This window comes from Terrapene carolina, unplaced genomic scaffold (assembly GCF_002925995.2).
Source record: "Terrapene carolina triunguis isolate 2854851 unplaced genomic scaffold, T_m_triunguis-2.0 Scaffold88, whole genome shotgun sequence".
Taxonomy (NCBI): Eukaryota; Metazoa; Chordata; order Testudines; family Emydidae; genus Terrapene; species Terrapene triunguis.
This window is the reverse complement of record NW_020664439.1, coordinates 17,489,614-17,507,182: the sequence shown is the minus strand read 5'-3', so window position 1 is coordinate 17,507,182 and position 17,569 is coordinate 17,489,614. Positions and strand designations below refer to the sequence as shown.

The 17,569-nt window shown below is 39.3% G+C and overlaps 1 protein-coding gene across 1 annotated transcript in view; it reads left to right on the top strand.

The window, feature by feature from the left end:
- DNER (delta/notch like EGF repeat containing) overlaps positions 1-17,569 on the top strand; it is a 133,762-nt gene that overhangs the window by 98,228 nt on the left and 17,965 nt on the right. The window contains exons 6-8 of the mRNA XM_024210846.2: positions 1,390-1,512; positions 6,048-6,161; positions 12,405-12,536. Of these exons, the coding sequence (XP_024066614.1) occupies positions 1,390-1,512; positions 6,048-6,161; positions 12,405-12,536 (369 nt within the window). The remainder of the gene's footprint in view (positions 1-1,389; positions 1,513-6,047; positions 6,162-12,404; positions 12,537-17,569) is intronic.

Here is a 17,569-nt window from a genome sequence, read left to right as displayed (position 1 = left end):
CCCCTGTCAGCTCCCCGCTCCCCTAAGTTCCCTGTGCAGCAGCTGCCCAGCAGGCTAGCAATTGCAGCTGTCCCTCCCTCCACTGCCATGTGCTGCTCCTGCCCCCTGCCTTGGAGCTGCTCCCCGAGACTCCTGCTTGCTGTGCGGGGGGGGGGAGAAAAGGTAGAGGGGGGACTAATGTCAGGGTGTCCCCCTCCCCCCTGCTCCTGCACCCCACTTACCCCATCTTCCATACAGCAGGGGGGAGACACGACAGGGCTCAGGATGGAGGGCGCTTGCAGCAGCTGCGGTCTCAGCAAGCTGATCTAATTAAGTGTACTTAAAGGGGAAATGTGCATCTCTCTCACACACACATGGTGTGTGTCTCTGTCTCTGTCTGCAATGCTGTCTCCTCTCCCTCCATTCCTGCTGCCTTGTAGAGTGTGAGAGTTAACCCTTGAGGGCTCAGCCAATTGCTAGTTCATCATTTAGCCGTAAGGCATTCCCTGGGAAATATCCCACCCTCTGACTCCTCCACCTCAATCAAGCTTCACAATCGGTGTACCAGTATAAATTGTTTGTTTAAAACTTATACTGTGTGTGTGTGTGTGTGTGTATATATATATATATATATATTACTTTATATATATATACATTAATTCTTATGGGGAAATGGGATTCGCTTAACATCGTTTCGCTTAAAGTCACATTTTTCAGGAACATAACCACAACGTTAAGTGAGGAGTTACTGTATTAAGACAGATGACCACATGATCCACTAGACCATGCAAAATGCTGGTTGGTCAAGTGGATAACATAACTCATGATTTCTCATCCTGTTGTGCCACTAGCAAGTTACATAGCCTTTCTATGCTTCCATTTGCTCCGTGTGCAGAATCAGGCTATAATACTTGCCTACCTCCCATGAGTACTCTGAAAATTGAATTGTTAGATGTTTGTGCAGCACTTTGAATTTGCACAGTGTTAAGAATAAGAAGACACAGCATAAATGCTAACTGTAGTATTACATGATCATCATCACTCCAAGCAAGTGAAATTGCTGCAGGGCAAAGCTAATCATAAAAATTGGTGACTATGTATTTATTGGATTATTTCACTGCTACAATAAAACACATTTTCTTCAGAGTCTCAATAATGGTCTTGGTCATCTGTCTTTGTAGTCTAGGAAATGTTGTAGTTCACCATATAATAAATGTACAGAGTTCCATCTATCAGACATACTACCCTTTTTTATACATTTTATTTGTGTAATAGATAGCCTGTGGCCTTAAAGACACAATACCTTTTCAATTAATTACCATCTACCCACAATCCAAGATAGCTAAATTGTTACCTTTTTATCAGGAAGCATTTCATAGCTTATTCTATTTTCTCCCACATGCGCTTTAGGTTACCATGGCCTCTATTGTGAAGAGGAATATAATGAATGCCTTTCTGCACCCTGCCAGAATGCTGCCACCTGCAGAGACCTTGTCAATAGCTATGAATGTGTATGCCTTGCTGAATATGAAGGTAAAATATGTTTTTGCCTTTTGTTGTGTAAGTATAGCTTACTCCACATGCTTTTTAATGCTTTCTTTCTGGATAACAAAATTATGAAGTGAGGAGTTAAGTTGTGGTATGCCACTGCATAAAGTAGGAAAATTAATTTAAAGTAGGTCCTGATCCCACACCCTTACTCAAGTGAGTAATTCTTACTTACATAAGTAGATCCACTGAAGTCAATGGTATTACTCATATGAACAAAATTAACTTGGGTAAGGATTTCCTTGTTCAGGTCTTTACTTTGTAGGCGTACTAGATTATTCGGTTCCTGTTAAAGATGTGAGTTAAAGTGATTAGTTTTTTAAGAGGCTGTTGGATATAGTTTGTAATCAGTTATTGCTGGGAACCATTACCTGGAGGATTTTCCAGATTTCTGTTAGATTTTCTCTAGTGTAATGAGTTAAAAACAAAGAAACAAAAACCTATATTTAAAACTGTCTGCAGTGAAAAAATAAAAATGTAACCAGTTATCTGGAAGTTTATTTGCAAATCATAAAATTCAGAAGTAATGATAATTCAGTGAACACTCCTCCATGTTGACTGAAGTCAATGTCATACCTGATTCAACAGATTTTGCTTTCATATAACATTTCCTAAGAATTTTGTAAAATAAAGAATTCATCCAGAATATTTTAAGAATAGATTTATTTAGTTTTCAGTAAAAAGAGTAAACCATATATGTTTTGTTTTTACACAGAGAGAGAGAGAGAGAGCGAGAGAGTAGTGTTTTAAGGAACATTAAACATGTCCTCAAACAAACAAAAAATCCTTATCTCTTTGACTGAAGCTCAGTCAGCTGCTGCTTGAGGCTAAGTATATATTTTATATTGGTGTGTGCTCTGTTCTTTGCCTCTAGATGAAGAATGCATCATTCCAGTGGCCAAGTATGAGGAATTAACCATCAGTTTTTCAGTGACAATGGAAACAGTGGTCTTTTCAAGAGTGCTTTGGCTTAGACTTCATGTTAAACTGTCAATACAACAAGTGTATCTAGCAAAAAAAAAAAAAAAAAAAAAAAAAAAAAATCCAAAGTTTTAACCCCTAAAATTATAGGAAGTTAATTTTGTGCATTTGATTGAAATGCCAGCATGGGGCTCAATCCTATAAACACTTTTTATAAGGCATTGTGCTTTCTACTTCGAGTAGTTCCATTCGGCCTGATTCTCCATTGCCTTGCACTTTGTGTAGTCACCTACACCACTGTAAAGTGGGTATAGAACATTACTATTACCTGGTTTGGTAGCATTTCACACCTACTTTGCACTGTTGTACGTGACTCTACAAAGTGCAGAGCAGTAGAGAATCAGACTCATTTATTTTAATAGGATTACTCACAAGAGTCGAATTATTCAAATGCATAAGTGTTTGCACAACTGGGCCCATAAGATGGACACTAAAAATATTTGCTCATTAATTTCTAGGGAGACTCTTTCTTGGGTGCAAGGGAGAATTGTCAGGCAACATTGAATGCTTTGTTTGTAAATTTCTGAGACCTTTGTCTGATTTGGAGTCTATGTAAAAGTCTGGTTGGAACAAAATAATGTGATAGCCTCTTTCTCTGTGCTGGTTAACATAATACACTGATGTTGAAATGTGCTCTTCTCTGGTCAGATGGCCATAAAAGAACTCATAACTGATTTACAGAATTTTGCCAAGTATTCTGACATAAGGAATACTGCTTGAATGGGCAAGGATAAAGCACAAGCTGAAAAGGACATTGTAAAATAAGATTAAGTGTATGCATAAAACAAATGTATTACCAGCTAAATTATGTAAATCCCTCTCATTCTCATTTTCATTCAGGCCTGCAGAATATTATTATTATTTATTATTTGTATTACAGCACCCAAAGACATAAAACATAAGATAGGTCCATAATTGAAGAAATTACCATCTAAATAGATCAAAAACAAAAAATACACAGAGATAGAAGTGATGGAGGTGAAATGTGTCGTGTTTCTATAAGGGTAGTTAAGCTCTGGAATAGGCTTCCAAGGGAGGTTGTGGAATCCCCATCATTGGACATTTTAGAAAACAGGTTGGACAAACACCTGTTGGGGATGGTCTAGGTTTACTTGGTTCTGCCACAGCACAGGGAGCTGGACTTGATGACTTCTTGAAGTCCCTTCCAGCCCTATGTCTATGATTTTGTATTGTTTTTTTCTTTCCCAGAAGGCTCCATCCCAAGTTTTCCCACCAACCCTCTTCAGTTCTCTTAGTGCCTTGTTCCAACCCGCATGCTCCCACATCCCTCACCAATCTAATGTAGCTAATAGCCATTAGCTAACTTCCGAACCAGTTATTCCCCTCCCTCCAAGGTACTCTCTCTTCCCACACTTCTCCAGCAAGTCAGTCACTTGTACCCAGGAAAAAACTCACTGAATCTGGAGCTATTCATTGCTGGGATTATAAAGATGTGCCCCCCTGTAATCCTGATATATCCATCATTTTTGTAGCATGTCAGATGAAAACAACCACTTGATACATAATTTCCATAAATATATAGTAGTAATACAAATAAGAAAAAAACTGACAGAAATTTCACAAAACACTTTCTCTATATACATTGCATCTAATCAAAGTAGTTCTTTTAGATTAATTTCATTTCAGCCATATCATTATTGAAACGGGAAACCTGTAATATTTATCATGAATGGACAGAAGGCTAAAATGTTTTCCTTAAATTCATTTTAAGCATGTTGTAGTGAATGGGAATGGTTTGTAATTTAGTAAATTTCTTAATGTCTTTTCATAAAATAGCTGATGCCAGAGAGTTCAAACCTAACATTGACTGTAATTCCTGACAAATATCCTAAGTGAAATAAATTTGTGTCTTGTTGAGGCTATTATTTCTGAGAAATGTAATAATGTTACCATACATATAATCATAGTTAGCAAAGTGTGGCACAATCTGTTGAATTGGGGTTGATGTTAAAGGGACATCATTAACTTGAAAAGTGTATTTCTCTCTCAGTATTTTTGCCTTCTACTCTTACAAGTGAAACATAAGATGAAAACGTACAAATAACTGAAAGAGACTGGGTGTAATTGCTCTTCTAATTTTTCCAGTTTATTTTTTGCTTTTCACAGGACTTTCAGTATCATTGTTTTCCTTTGTATGTTCAAGCTGTTTTACCTTTTTCTTTGTGCAACTAGGGAGAGAGAAAAAAGGGAGAAATGTGCCTATAAAACCACAGTACTGTACTGGCAGGGAGATTCAGATGAAGATGTAGTATCTGAAACAAATAATTATTAATTTTGTTGTTTTGTTAACTGATTAGATTTCAAGTTGGTGGTGCCTCTGTAAAGCACGTAATCTTCATTCGGGACAATGCAAGGCAATACCGACAAAGAACTGTGAGCATAGCTCACAAAACTACCCACAGAAATAAATTAATGATAGTTACTTAAAATTAATCATTTAGATTTTGACCCTACAGTAGGATCAGTGAAGTTGTACCCTTGTGTCTGCATGGAGTATTCAGCATTTCAGCATAAATTATTGTATATTATAGTGGATCACAAAGTAAAGGAGATGAATTATGCAAGCAAAAGCAACCAACAGATCCAAGGTTAGCCTTGAAATACACTTCTCAGTTTTTACATAGAACAACCACCAATGCATGCCTAAATTTACCCTGATCAAGTCTATATCATTGCACCTGTAGGACTCTGTAAACACTTAGGAAAATGAGTAACTTTATGAATGAAAACAGTCCCATTGAGCTCAGTGAGTCTACTTATGTGGTAGTGTTTTCAGAGCTGATACGATATAATATATGATACCACTGTGGCAGCTGACCTTTCTCCTCAACCCCGTTGGGAATCTACCATCCTTTCCTACCTTGTGCCCGATAAGGGTCTCTCAAACTGTTGCAGAGTGAAACCACTGAGTTCGCACAGATCAAGTTCTGAGGCAGGAGATCAAAGAAAGAGGGATGGAGCTTGCCAGTCAAATACAATCATATCATGTTAACCTATATGTTTGAATAACTTGATTTCTATTTCTACTGCCGTGACAAACCATAGTCCATCTGAGCCTACTGGAAAAGGAGAAAATAGGCTTAATAATGTGTACATATTATATTTTAAGTTTCATATTAATTGGAACTGTTACTGAAGATAGCAACTGTTATTTCCATTGAAGAATATTCAACAGCTGCCCAACCTGCTTCTTTATCACACCATTGTATAGCCATAGAAATTCCACTGCTGCCATTGTCTGAGAACAGGAACTGGCCCGCTATGCTTGAAGAGGTGACATAGCCTTGATGAGAAGGGGAGTCTTATGTTTAAAGACCAAATCACCATAAAAACATATGATCTGAGTCTGATCTTGCATTGGCTTTACAATTGTCTTCAGCAACTTACTTGTGAATTACACTGGTATCTGAGAGAAGAACAATCATTGCCCTCATTCCATATGGCAGACAGCCCACATTCTGATTTCTGACTAACCATAAGTACAAATAATGTCAATAACACTAATTTATCATTCTCAGGACGGCACTGTGAATTATACAAAGATCCTTGCGTTAACATCAGCTGTCAAAATGGTGGCACTTGTGACAGTGAAGGTCTAAATGCTACATGTATCTGTGCACCTGGATTTACAGGCAAGTAATTTGCAAATTACACACACAGTATAATTGTTAATCCCAGTGTCCAAAAGAAGGCAAATGTCCAGTGTATAGCATCTGAATCTGTGTATCTCCATATTCTTTTATATAATGAACTAGTTAAAAGGGACATTTTGGAGGCTAGAAATGATATAGCAGTAGTATCTTGCATTGTACTTCTGGGAAATACTGTAAGTACAGCTGAAACTAAATTTTTAATGCAGTACTGCTTTGGAATTATTGTACCAACACAAAAACAATGAGGAGTCCAGTGACACCTTAAAGACTAACAAATTTATTTGGGCATAAGCTTTCAAGGGTAAAGAACCCACTTCTTCAGATGCATGGAGTGAAAATTGCAGATGCAAGCATTGTTATACTGACACATGAAGAGAAGGAAGTTACCTTACCAAGTGGAGTGCCAGTGTTGATAGGGCCAATTCAATCGGGTAGATGTAGTCCACTCTCAATAATTGATGAGGAGGTGTCAATGCCAGGAGAGGGAAAGTTGCTTTTGTAGTTGTTCACTACAAAAAAAAATCTGTTTAGTCTTTAAGGTGCCACCAGGGTCCTCATTGTTTTTGTGGGTACAGACTAACATGGCTACCCCCTGATATTTGTACCAACACGGGCCCAAACCAAAGCACTAAATCTGAACACCTCTATCTATGGTCTCATCCACATCCAAACATTGTAACTTGGGATCCATCTTTAACATTAGTTATTACTAGTTTTAGTTGTCAGAATAGCATGTGTTTTAAGGGAAAACTACTTCATTCTATATTGAGTTTATATTTTATATTCCCCTTACGATGCCAATGAGGGTAGTCATTTGACTTGGAACCGCACAACATTTTGATTAAAAAACTAAGCACACTGTAAAATTAATATGACATGCATTAAATGGATTAAAAACTATTAGGACTCAAAATGTAAATGGGGAATCATCATCGAGAAGGTCTGTTTCCAGTGGTCCCACGGGGATCGGTTCTTGGACCTACACTATTTACCATTTTTATCAGTGACCTGGTGGAAAACATAAAGTCATCACTGATAAAGTTGGCAGATGAGACAAAAATTGGGGGAATGGTAAATAATGAAGAGGACAGGTCACTGGGATCGCTTGATAAACTGGGCACAAACAAATGTGCATTTTAATACGGCTAAATGTGAATGTATACATCTAGGAACAAAGAATGTAGGCCATACTTTACAGAATGGAGGATTCTATCCTGGGAAGCAGTGACTATCAAGATGTTTTGGAGGTTGTGGTGGACAATGAGCTGAACATGAGCTCCCAATATGACACTGTAGTCAAAAGAGCTAATGCGATGCTGAGATGCGTAAACCAGGGAATCTCAACTAGGAATAGAGAAATAATTTTACCTCTATATTTGGCATTGGTGCAGCTGCTGTGGCACTACTGTGTCCCGTTCTGGTGCCCATAGTTCAAGAAGGAGGTTGATAAATTGGAGAGGGCCCAGAGAAGAGCCATGAGAATGATTAAACATGAGAAAACATGCTTTGTAGTGATAGACTCAGAGCTCAATCTATTCTCCAACACTGACAATTTTTAAATCAAGATTGGATGTTTATCTAATTATTTGGGGGAAGTTCTATGGCCTGTGTCATACAAGAGGTCAGACTTAGATGATCTGATCTTGGAATCTATGAAACTATGAACTGCTGGAAGGTCTGAGTTACTAATGATACAGGCACCTATTGATAAGAGAATTAATTTCTCTCTTTTTTATTACTGATGCTATGGTAAAGTTTGAGTATTGAAGTTATTTAATATTGGTCCTCATATTCTTTTTATACATAGGGCCACATTCACCTCTGAGGTACTCTCCAGAATAACTCTATTTCAGTCAATTTCAGCTTTACACTGATGTGACTGAGTTGCAATTGGTTAATGCTTGTAAATGCTAGTGTAAATAAATCTATTTTATGTTTGGTGTTACCCAGAAGGTGTAGTGCTTGTAAGTAGTATAAAAGTGATCGATATTCTAATTAGGTGCTTCTTTGAGACATGCTACATTAAAGAAAAAAGCATGAGAGGAAATTTATGAAATCATATACCGTGAGGCAATTCAAAGTGGTGTAAAAATGATAAATTAATCATTCAAAACACACTTGTTACAATTCCCATAATGGTGTCCCTTTAATAAAATCTCATGTTAAAAGTTTTAAGTAAAGATGTATGCTTTGGGCTTTTTAGGAAATGAAGTTGAGCAATAGAGGTAAAAGTTTAGCTATTGCAATGAAATATCTAAAAAATTCAGTTCTCATAAAATGTGCTAGTATTTCCTGACAACAAAATGCTATCATCTACCATATAATATTTTAGCCAATACTTCATTATTCTCAGTATTACTGATATTTGAAATTCATATTAAAACATTGCAAAACCACGGGCTTTTTGGCCTGATTCTCTCCTCAGACTAGTTTTATGTATAATTTAACTGATGTCAGTAGAGTTATTCCTGGATAAGTGGGAAAAGAAAACCTGGCCCTTGACTCAACCTTTCTCAGTAGTTAAATTCACATCAAATGATTGTATGATGATTTAAATGTTGTTTGAAGCTGTCCTGATAAAATGTCTGTATAACACTGTAGAAATACAAATACTAAATGTTGTTACTTGGCATCAGGTGCTCACTGTCTTTTGTGCCAAACACAAATAATTCCTAATTGACTTATAACTTCATTAACCATTTTTGCTAACAGGTTTCCTTTCAGCTGAGAACCTAACAATCTCAGGGCATGATGTCCATTGACTCATGTTCTTTTTCATCTAATAGCCCATTTCCATTGGACATGCGTGCCTATCGTATATTAAGATGATTAATATTGCTGTATATTGTCAATCCTAACTTTGTTTTTCATAGCACAGCTGTATCAAATTGTTTTTTTCCTTTCCGTGGAAGTTGTTATGGCTTAAAATCAGTTACATTTTTATAGTCTAATGACATTTGAGAACATGCTGTTAAAAGATTTTTGATGCTGGACTGGGATATTTAAATAATAGGTATGAAGTTTTGAAACCTCTTATGGTTTCTCCTTCAGATCTGTTTTTAATGACCTACTCTTTATTTGATGTTTTTAAATGCAAGACCATCTATTGCAGGGGTGGCCACCCTGTGACTCCGGAGCCACATGCGGCTCTTCAGAAGTTAATATGCGGCTCCTTGTATAAGCACAGACTCTGGATCTGGAGCTACAAGTGCCAACTTTCCAATGTGCCGGGGGGTGCTCACTGCTCAACCCCTGGCTCTGTCACAGGCCTTGCCCCTACTCCACCCCTTCTCACCCCCTCCCCTGAGCCTGCCATGTCCTCGCTCCTCCCCCTCCTCCCCAGAGCCTCCTGGATGCCGTGAAACAGCTGATCTGGAGGTGCAGGGAGGGATGGGGAGGCGCTGATTGGCGGGGCTGCCGGTGGGTGGGAGATGCTGGGAGCAGGGTGGTGGGGAGCTGATGCGGGGCTGCTGATGTATTACTGTGGCTCTTTGGCAATGTACATTGGTAAATTCTAGCTCCTTCTCAGGCTCAGGTTGGCCACCCCTGATCTATTGTATATACTTTAACAAACACGTAGAAAAGCTGCAGACCTAGAAACGAGACCTGTAGGCGTTCAGAGTAGGCACTGAACTAATGGGGAAGCAGAAAATAGCTGCCACAAGCTGAGTCTTCAAAACATGGGCCCAACACTAGCCACTGTTATCTGTCTAGTACTACTGACCTCACCCTGGTGGCAACCTCCCCATTCATTACTAAGGTTTCCATTATTGTTCCCATAGTTTCCAGCAAAGGGACATCTTATAACTAAGAAGCACTGTGGAGGAGCACTGTGCTCTTCCACCATCTCCATTATAGATTGGAAGAGAGGCAGGTGATCTGTTGGTCTACTTGGGATGCATTGTCATGGAGAAGACTGGAGTCCTGCACCGTCTTGTAGCCCAGTTCTGTGCTTATAACCTCATTATATCAAATTCTTCTGTCTTACACCAGCGTGAGAGAGCAGGATGTAGTCCATTGACTTCAGGGAAGGTTGCACAGGGTGTAAGTCACTGCAGAATTTGGCCACTGATCTTTAGCTTCATAGCTTGGAATGGGCTGGAATGTTACAGAGGCGGTGTATTTAGCTCCTGGAGAAAGCACAAGAGTGACCTCCTTGGACAACTAAGGAATGGTAATGATGTGTTCTAAAGATAATCTTGCAAGTCCTAGAAAAATAAATGGGAGCCATGTGTATTGTATACATCCAAGGGCTGACTTTGGTTCTAAACCTTTAAAAATGTCTTTGCACTTATTAGTTCTTATATGCAGAGCTGTGGTAAATTTATTGCACAGTTCTGTAGTTTGTAGTAGTTTTATATTGCAGTCTCTTTTCCCCAGAAACTGATTGCCCAATTAATAAAGAGACAGTTTTACAAATGGTCTACTTAATAGGCAATCAACTCCAAGTCTTCTACACAGACCTAAAGGATTATATTTATTCCAGGAAACTAATTAATTTGGACATTGCTGGGTTATAATCAACCTTGAAAGACTGAAAGTTGTTAATATTGCATAGAATTGGTTTAGCTTTAAAAATTTAGCAGCAAAATGTAGCTGCTACTAGAGAATTCACTAAGGTAAACAGCTGTTCAACATTATGTGTAACATAGAATCATAGAATATTAGGGTTGGAAGAGACCTCAGGAGGTCATCTAGTCCAATCCCCTGCTCAAAGCAGGACCAACACCAACTAAATCGTCCCAGCCAGGGTTTTGTCAAGTCAGGCCTTAAAAACGTCTAAGGATGGAGATTCCACCACCTCCCTAGGTAACCCATTCCAGTGCTTTACCACCCTCCTAGTGAAATGGTGTTTCCTAATATCAAACCTAGACCTCCCCCACTGCAACTTGAGACCATTGCTTCTTGTTCTGTCATCTGCTACCACTGAGAACAGCCTAGCTCCATCCTCTTTGGACCCCCCCCTTCAGGTAGTTGAAGGCTGTTCTCAAATCCGCCCCTCACTCTTCTCTTCTGCAGACTAAACAAGCCTAGTTCCCTCAGCCTCTCCTCGTAAGTCATGTGCCCCAGCCCCCTAATCATTTTCGTTGCCCTCCGCTGGAATCTCTCCAATTTGTCCACATCCCTTCTGTAGTGGGGGGACCAAAACTGGACACAATATTCCAGGTGTGGCCTAACCACTGCTGAATAGAGGGGAATAATCACTTCCCTCGATCTGCTGGCAATGCTCCTACTAATACAGCCCAATATGCCGTTGGCCTTCACATCTGTTTGAGACTAGATTTTAAAAATAACAGTTTGAAAATGCCCAGGAAAGCAAATATACTAATTGGATGGTATTGAAAATGGCAAATCTGTCTACCTTGAACTATTATTGGGAGCTAAAGAAGGAGTTCATTTTGTCAGATAATATGTATATGTTGTAAGCTCTGAAGTGCTTATATTCATCAATTTGCACATTCAGAGCAAAGGTATGCAGCCAATTTAGTCATTTTGCCTCATTTTCAAATTAATATGATTGTCATAATCCAAACACACTGCTTTTAAGCTAATTTACATCTGTCTTGATGTTCAGTCAATTATGTAAAAGATAATTGTCAATTTGTCAGTAATATATAAACAAATACTTATTGTTTTATATCATATGCTGCTTTCTGTTAGATTAACAGGAGAATATTATTTAGGGCCTGATCCTGTGTGGTACTTCCACAAAGTTAAATAGGACTGGAGTCTTCCACTTTATGGTAGCCCTTAATAGCTAATGAATTGATTGTATTAACTGGCCTTAGTGTACTGACTAGAAGAGCACATGGGATAATATGTGATAAACTGTTCTATCATATTTGACTGGGGAAGAAGGATAGTCTTGTGTTTCAAGTAAAGGCTGGGAAGGCGGGTGAACGTAGTGAAGTCAGTTAGTGGTATCTGAGACCTAGTTCTTTGACAGTTGTAAAAGCATGTTGAGATTCTGAGACAGAAAGTGATATATAACTGCAAAATATTATTTCACCGAAGAAAATTATAGGTGTTCAGCTAATTCAACAGAAAAATGTCACAAAGGTGGTCTTTATTCTTTCAATAAATGTTTGATATGTGAGAATGAAATAACTAGTATTAATGACATCATTGTGAATCTAGCTAACTTTTGGTTTTAATGACTGAAATGACACAACTGGCTTGATACATGATACATCTACAAGCATCTTTCTCTTTTACTTTAAGGTGAAGAGTGTGAATTTGATATAAATGACTGTGACAGCAATCCGTGTCATCATGCTGGGACTTGCATAGACCAACCCAATGGTTATACGTGCCATTGTCCACACGGCTGGGTTGGAGCAAATTGTGAAATACGTAAGTGTTATGAGGATTGTTTGTGTTGCTTTTAATAGCCTTTTGATATATGTATAGGTCATTGTCCTGGAAATTTCTAATAATGGACCAAAATTATACTAAAAGAATCGTAGGCAGTTCTTAAACAATACCTCAGTATGCACAGAATAAAGGAAAATGCACTCTAAAAAGAATGATAATGTAGTAAAGTTTTATAAAATCCTGGAATTAGTCTTTTAGGCCAAACTTTCTAAAGTGTCCACTGATTTTTAGGTGCTTCTGTTTCTGGGTGTTCAAGTTTGAGACACCATAGGCCTGATTTTCAGAAATGCTGAGCACCCATAACTCCAGCATAAGTCAGTGTGAGCTGTTGGTGCTCAGCACCTCTCTAAATTGGACCCGAAGTGTCTCAAGGCGGGCACCTAAAATTGGTGGCCACTTCTGAACATTTTGGCTGGTGCACCCAGTGATCACAAAGTTTAATTTCACAATTGTGATTATACCTTAACTTGGTAAATGTAAAGCTTGTGGGCCTGGTTTCAGAGACTCCCATTGACTTCAGCTGGAGCTGCAGATGAACAGCACTTCTAAAAAGCAGGCCCTATGTTTATGCTTCACTGAGGCCTTGTTTTTGGTCTTTGACAGCAGTTGTGTCTCCTTTACTGGGAAGCCTAATGGTATATTTGACCATTTCACTGTTCACGTACTACAGTGAAGGATCCCCTCCAAATATTAGATAGTTACTCAGATTGATTTAAGGGTTTGAAGCTGCCCAGTGCAGTTGCAGGCTGTTGCATGAATAAGTGCAAGATAAAAAGTAATGAACAGGAGATACTCAGGAGAATCCCATCCTGCATTAGTGAGAACATGGCAGAATGTCACAAAGTTACTCCTACATAACAGCTGGAGTAAAGCCAAAGAAGTACATGTGTAGTTAAGCTCCTTTATAATAGAGGGATCATATTTTGGGACAATGTATCCTAAGATATGCCCACTCTCCACCCAAACCTTTCCTTTTTGAATCCTATGCTCTTGAGACTGATTTGCAGACAGTGCCTAAAGCTCAACCTTACTTCTTCTCACATGTCACCTCTGCTCACCCTTCTGTCAGAGCGCAACCACTCCATACTTTTTATTGTGCAAGCATTTGCTAGATTAAGGCCTAAATCTATGCATTTGTTGTTTGTGAATTCAGTTTAATTGATCAATCATAGGACAGCACAAATACAAACCACTAAAGGCACAGTGTTGATGATATCAACCACTTCAAGGGCTAAATTATGCCTAGTCCCTGTGCAAAGTTTTCCTTGCCATCTTGGGTCCTTTGCAGGATCTATTGCAATCCCTTGATTTTTGCTTCTGGATAGCACTGCTGGCCGCTCCCAAGACAGTGAATCCATTGTGTGTCTCACCTTTGATTTGCAGACAGTGCATGCTGCCTGTGTGCTGCAGTCTGGGGAGCTCTTAGGTGCAGTGCCTTCTACAACTCCTCTTATAGAGTTGCTTCTGCGAGCCAAAGATGAGCCTTCAATAGGTCTGTGAAGCCTGCTCAGGCATAGTGATACCTGAACCGGGCACATCTACTTAATCAGTAAGGCAATGTCATTCTGAGTGACTGCAGCTTACTTATGTGGTAGGCAGTGGGCTGACAGAAAAATGATTTTAGTTCCTTGAGACGTGCAATAATCCTCTAGAAATGCATTCCCTGGAGTACCTGGATATAATAATTGCATTACTATTATGGAATGGAATGAAAACATATAAAAGGAAGACAGGCAGAGCTATGCACTTACTGGGCACTGCAAAGCTGAGCTATGAAATTAGCAGCATCTGTTCAGGGATCTTCTTTGTATCCAGACTTCTAGATCCACTGAGGGCTTGGTCCTCAGTAGAGTCCTGCATGTATAAGCACAAGGGGAAAAGTGATGAGCAGGACAGAGAGCAAAGGAAGCTTCCTCTGCTGCACATCTGAAAAATTACTCCTGCCTGATCAGAGGAGTAAAGCTTGTGAGGGGAATTTATTGCTAAGGGTACATCTACACAGCAAAAACGATGTATTCTTAACTCAGGGTACATAACTCAGGTTAAAATAGCAGTGAAGACACAGCAACTCAGCTTTTAACTTACATTAGTAGCTTGAGTTCAACCCGGGCTCTTCTATAGGCTTTTACTTGAGGTGCTAATCCAAGTTAAAAGCACAGTTGGTGTGTCTTCACTGCTATCTTCACTAGATCCGAGTTAAGAACACACCTTTTTTGCAGTGTAGACATACACTATGTGCCTGATTTTCAAGACGAGATTCATGCTTAAGCCCATGACTCTAAGACATCCACTCTACTCATTTAGCCATTTGTAAATTTGTAAGTAAGGGCTCAGGTGCACACAGACCTCATTCTGCTCAGTGGGGAGAACTATCTGTCTCGCGGCTTAACCCTGCTTGCACTCAGACATGGAAATCAATGGGAGTTTTGTCATTGCCTTTCAATGAGTTGCGCATTTCACCCCAGTTGTGTCCTGGATTGTCGAGGACTGATCTTCACATTATATCCCTGGCTTCCTTAAGCATCGCCTTCACCAGCAGTAACCTCTCATTGGATCTCTTCTATAGCAGCTACAGGCACTGATGAAGCTTACTACTGCTGTATAGTCAGACTTACCGTGTTAGTGTGTTTCATAGTCACATGACAGGGCCTCAGCCAATAGCCATGTCTGTCTCCCACCCCATTCTCACCAGTGGTGGCCCTATAGCCATCTGAGTGTTAATGACTTGGATAATATCACCTGCTGATGCTGCAATCAGGAGCCTATAGCTATTTACTTGCCATGTTAATGTTTAGAAAATAGTTTTATACTATTAGGTATTGTAAACCCCTCTTCTGGTCTTCAAACAACTCCTCCAAGCTTGCCAAGTCCATTGTCGGAAGCAAGCTCCCCACTGACCAGGACCCACCAACACCAAGCCATAACAACAGTCTGCAGGTTTTGCATCTTTCTCCACTGTTAGTGATAAATACTCCCCACAACACACCTTTTAAGATCCCTGGGTCCTACACATGCCCATCACAACATGTGGTGTACCTCATCCAGTGCACTAAATGCCTCTGTAGCAACTACGTGGGTGAAACAAGATAATCACTACACTCTCAAATAAACTCCCACAGAAAAATTACAAAACATAAAAACACCCTATCGGCGGCAGGCAAACATTTTTCACAAAAAGATCACTCCGTGTCTAACCTCTTAGTCCTTGTGCTCAAAGAAAACTTGTATACCACCTTCAAGAGATGAGCCTGGGAGCTTAAATTTGTAACTTTGTTAGACACTAAAAATCAATGAAGACACTGGATTTGTGGCTCATTGCAACAATCTATAACACTAACCATCCTTTGTCCTGTGACTGCAGAGATATGGCCTCTTACAACATGTTAGCGCCTCATGCTAAACTATCTGTTCCATCTTGTATTTAGCTGTGACACTCTGAGTACCTTTCCCAGACCTGAAGAAGAGCTCTTGTAAGTTTGAAAGCTCATGTCTTTTACTAACAGCAATTGGTCCAATAAAAGATATTACCTCACCCACCTTGCCTCTGCAAATAACATGTCATTTATAGGGCACTTGCCTAGAAAATCTAACCGTGGCACTTTACAACACTCAAACATAATTATAATACAAACCAAAAAAGTTCAGCACTTGTTGTAAATCTACAGAATTAAACTTAAACCTTAAAAACATTTAAAACTTAAAAAAAAAAAAAAAAAAAAGAGCCAGGATTTCAGCTTGTGTATAAAGGATTACCAAGATAAATCTGGATGGATTTCTGAAGAAATCTTTTTTCAGAATAGGATTGAAAACACTTGATCTTCAATAGACTTTTCAAAAGAGCCGTGTACCTCAGGGAACTCCCTTCTCTGTCTTTGCGTTGTCATGACTAAATGGTTAGAGGCCAAGTGCAATTCTTAGTATGCCTACAAAAGAAAAGGGCCATATTCAAACCTGGTATAAATGGACATGACTCAGGACTTGTGTACATTTAAAACACTACAGTGGCATCATTGCAGTGATTCAGGATAGACACTACCTACACTGTCTGCATAGATAATCCACCTCTCTGAGAGGTGGTAGCAGGGATAATGGAAGAATTTTTCCATTGACCTAGTGCTGTCTACACGGGGACTTAGGTTGGCTTAATTATGCTGCTCAGGAGTGTGGATTTTTCATACCCCTGACCAGTGTAATTAAACCAACCTAATTTTCTAGTGTAGACCAGGCCTCAGTGGACTTGACTGGAGTTGATCCTATTGTGAATTGTCTCAATTTGGCCCATTGATTTCATATCTCAACTAACCTGCCTCCATTTCAGCAGTGTATACCTCATTGTCAAAGCCATGCAGACCATCCATCAGACAGCTTCAGGAGTTTCCATATACTGACGCACTGGAAATTAAATTCACCATTGAAGGGCTAGCTTCATGTGATTGATTTACCCTCCTGACCCGACTGACTCAAACGTGTGATGAAATTGAGTTCCAGACTTTCACAGGAGATGGAGTGTGGTGGTGTAACTCAGCCACATTCCTAAACTGAGCCAACCTTGCCTTTTATGATGATCTGCTTTAGTCAGAAAGGAGGCTGGTGAGATTGTGCATTACTTCATGCCTTTGCAGAGAAACTGTCTGTCTATAACTGGCAGCTCCACATCCTGTGCAGCTTTTTCACAACTGATCCAACTATCTATTTCACTGGGGTTATTGTTTTTACAGCTATTTCAGGGTTAAGGCTCTTCAACTACCTGTTAAACTGTATTCTTTAACTACCTTCCAAATATTCTCCAGACTGTCTATTCAGCATGAAATAATTTGCCTGCCAATGAAACCCCACATTTATTATATCATTTTGTGGTCTTTCCCAGTGACAGCAATGTCTACTGAAAAACAATGGAATTAAAAATAAATCCTAGAGGGACACTGCAACCAACCTGAGTTACACAAGAGAAAAAATTTCCCACTAAAATGAAATACTCTTGGCCAATGAGGATAACGTAAGATTTAAGTTTG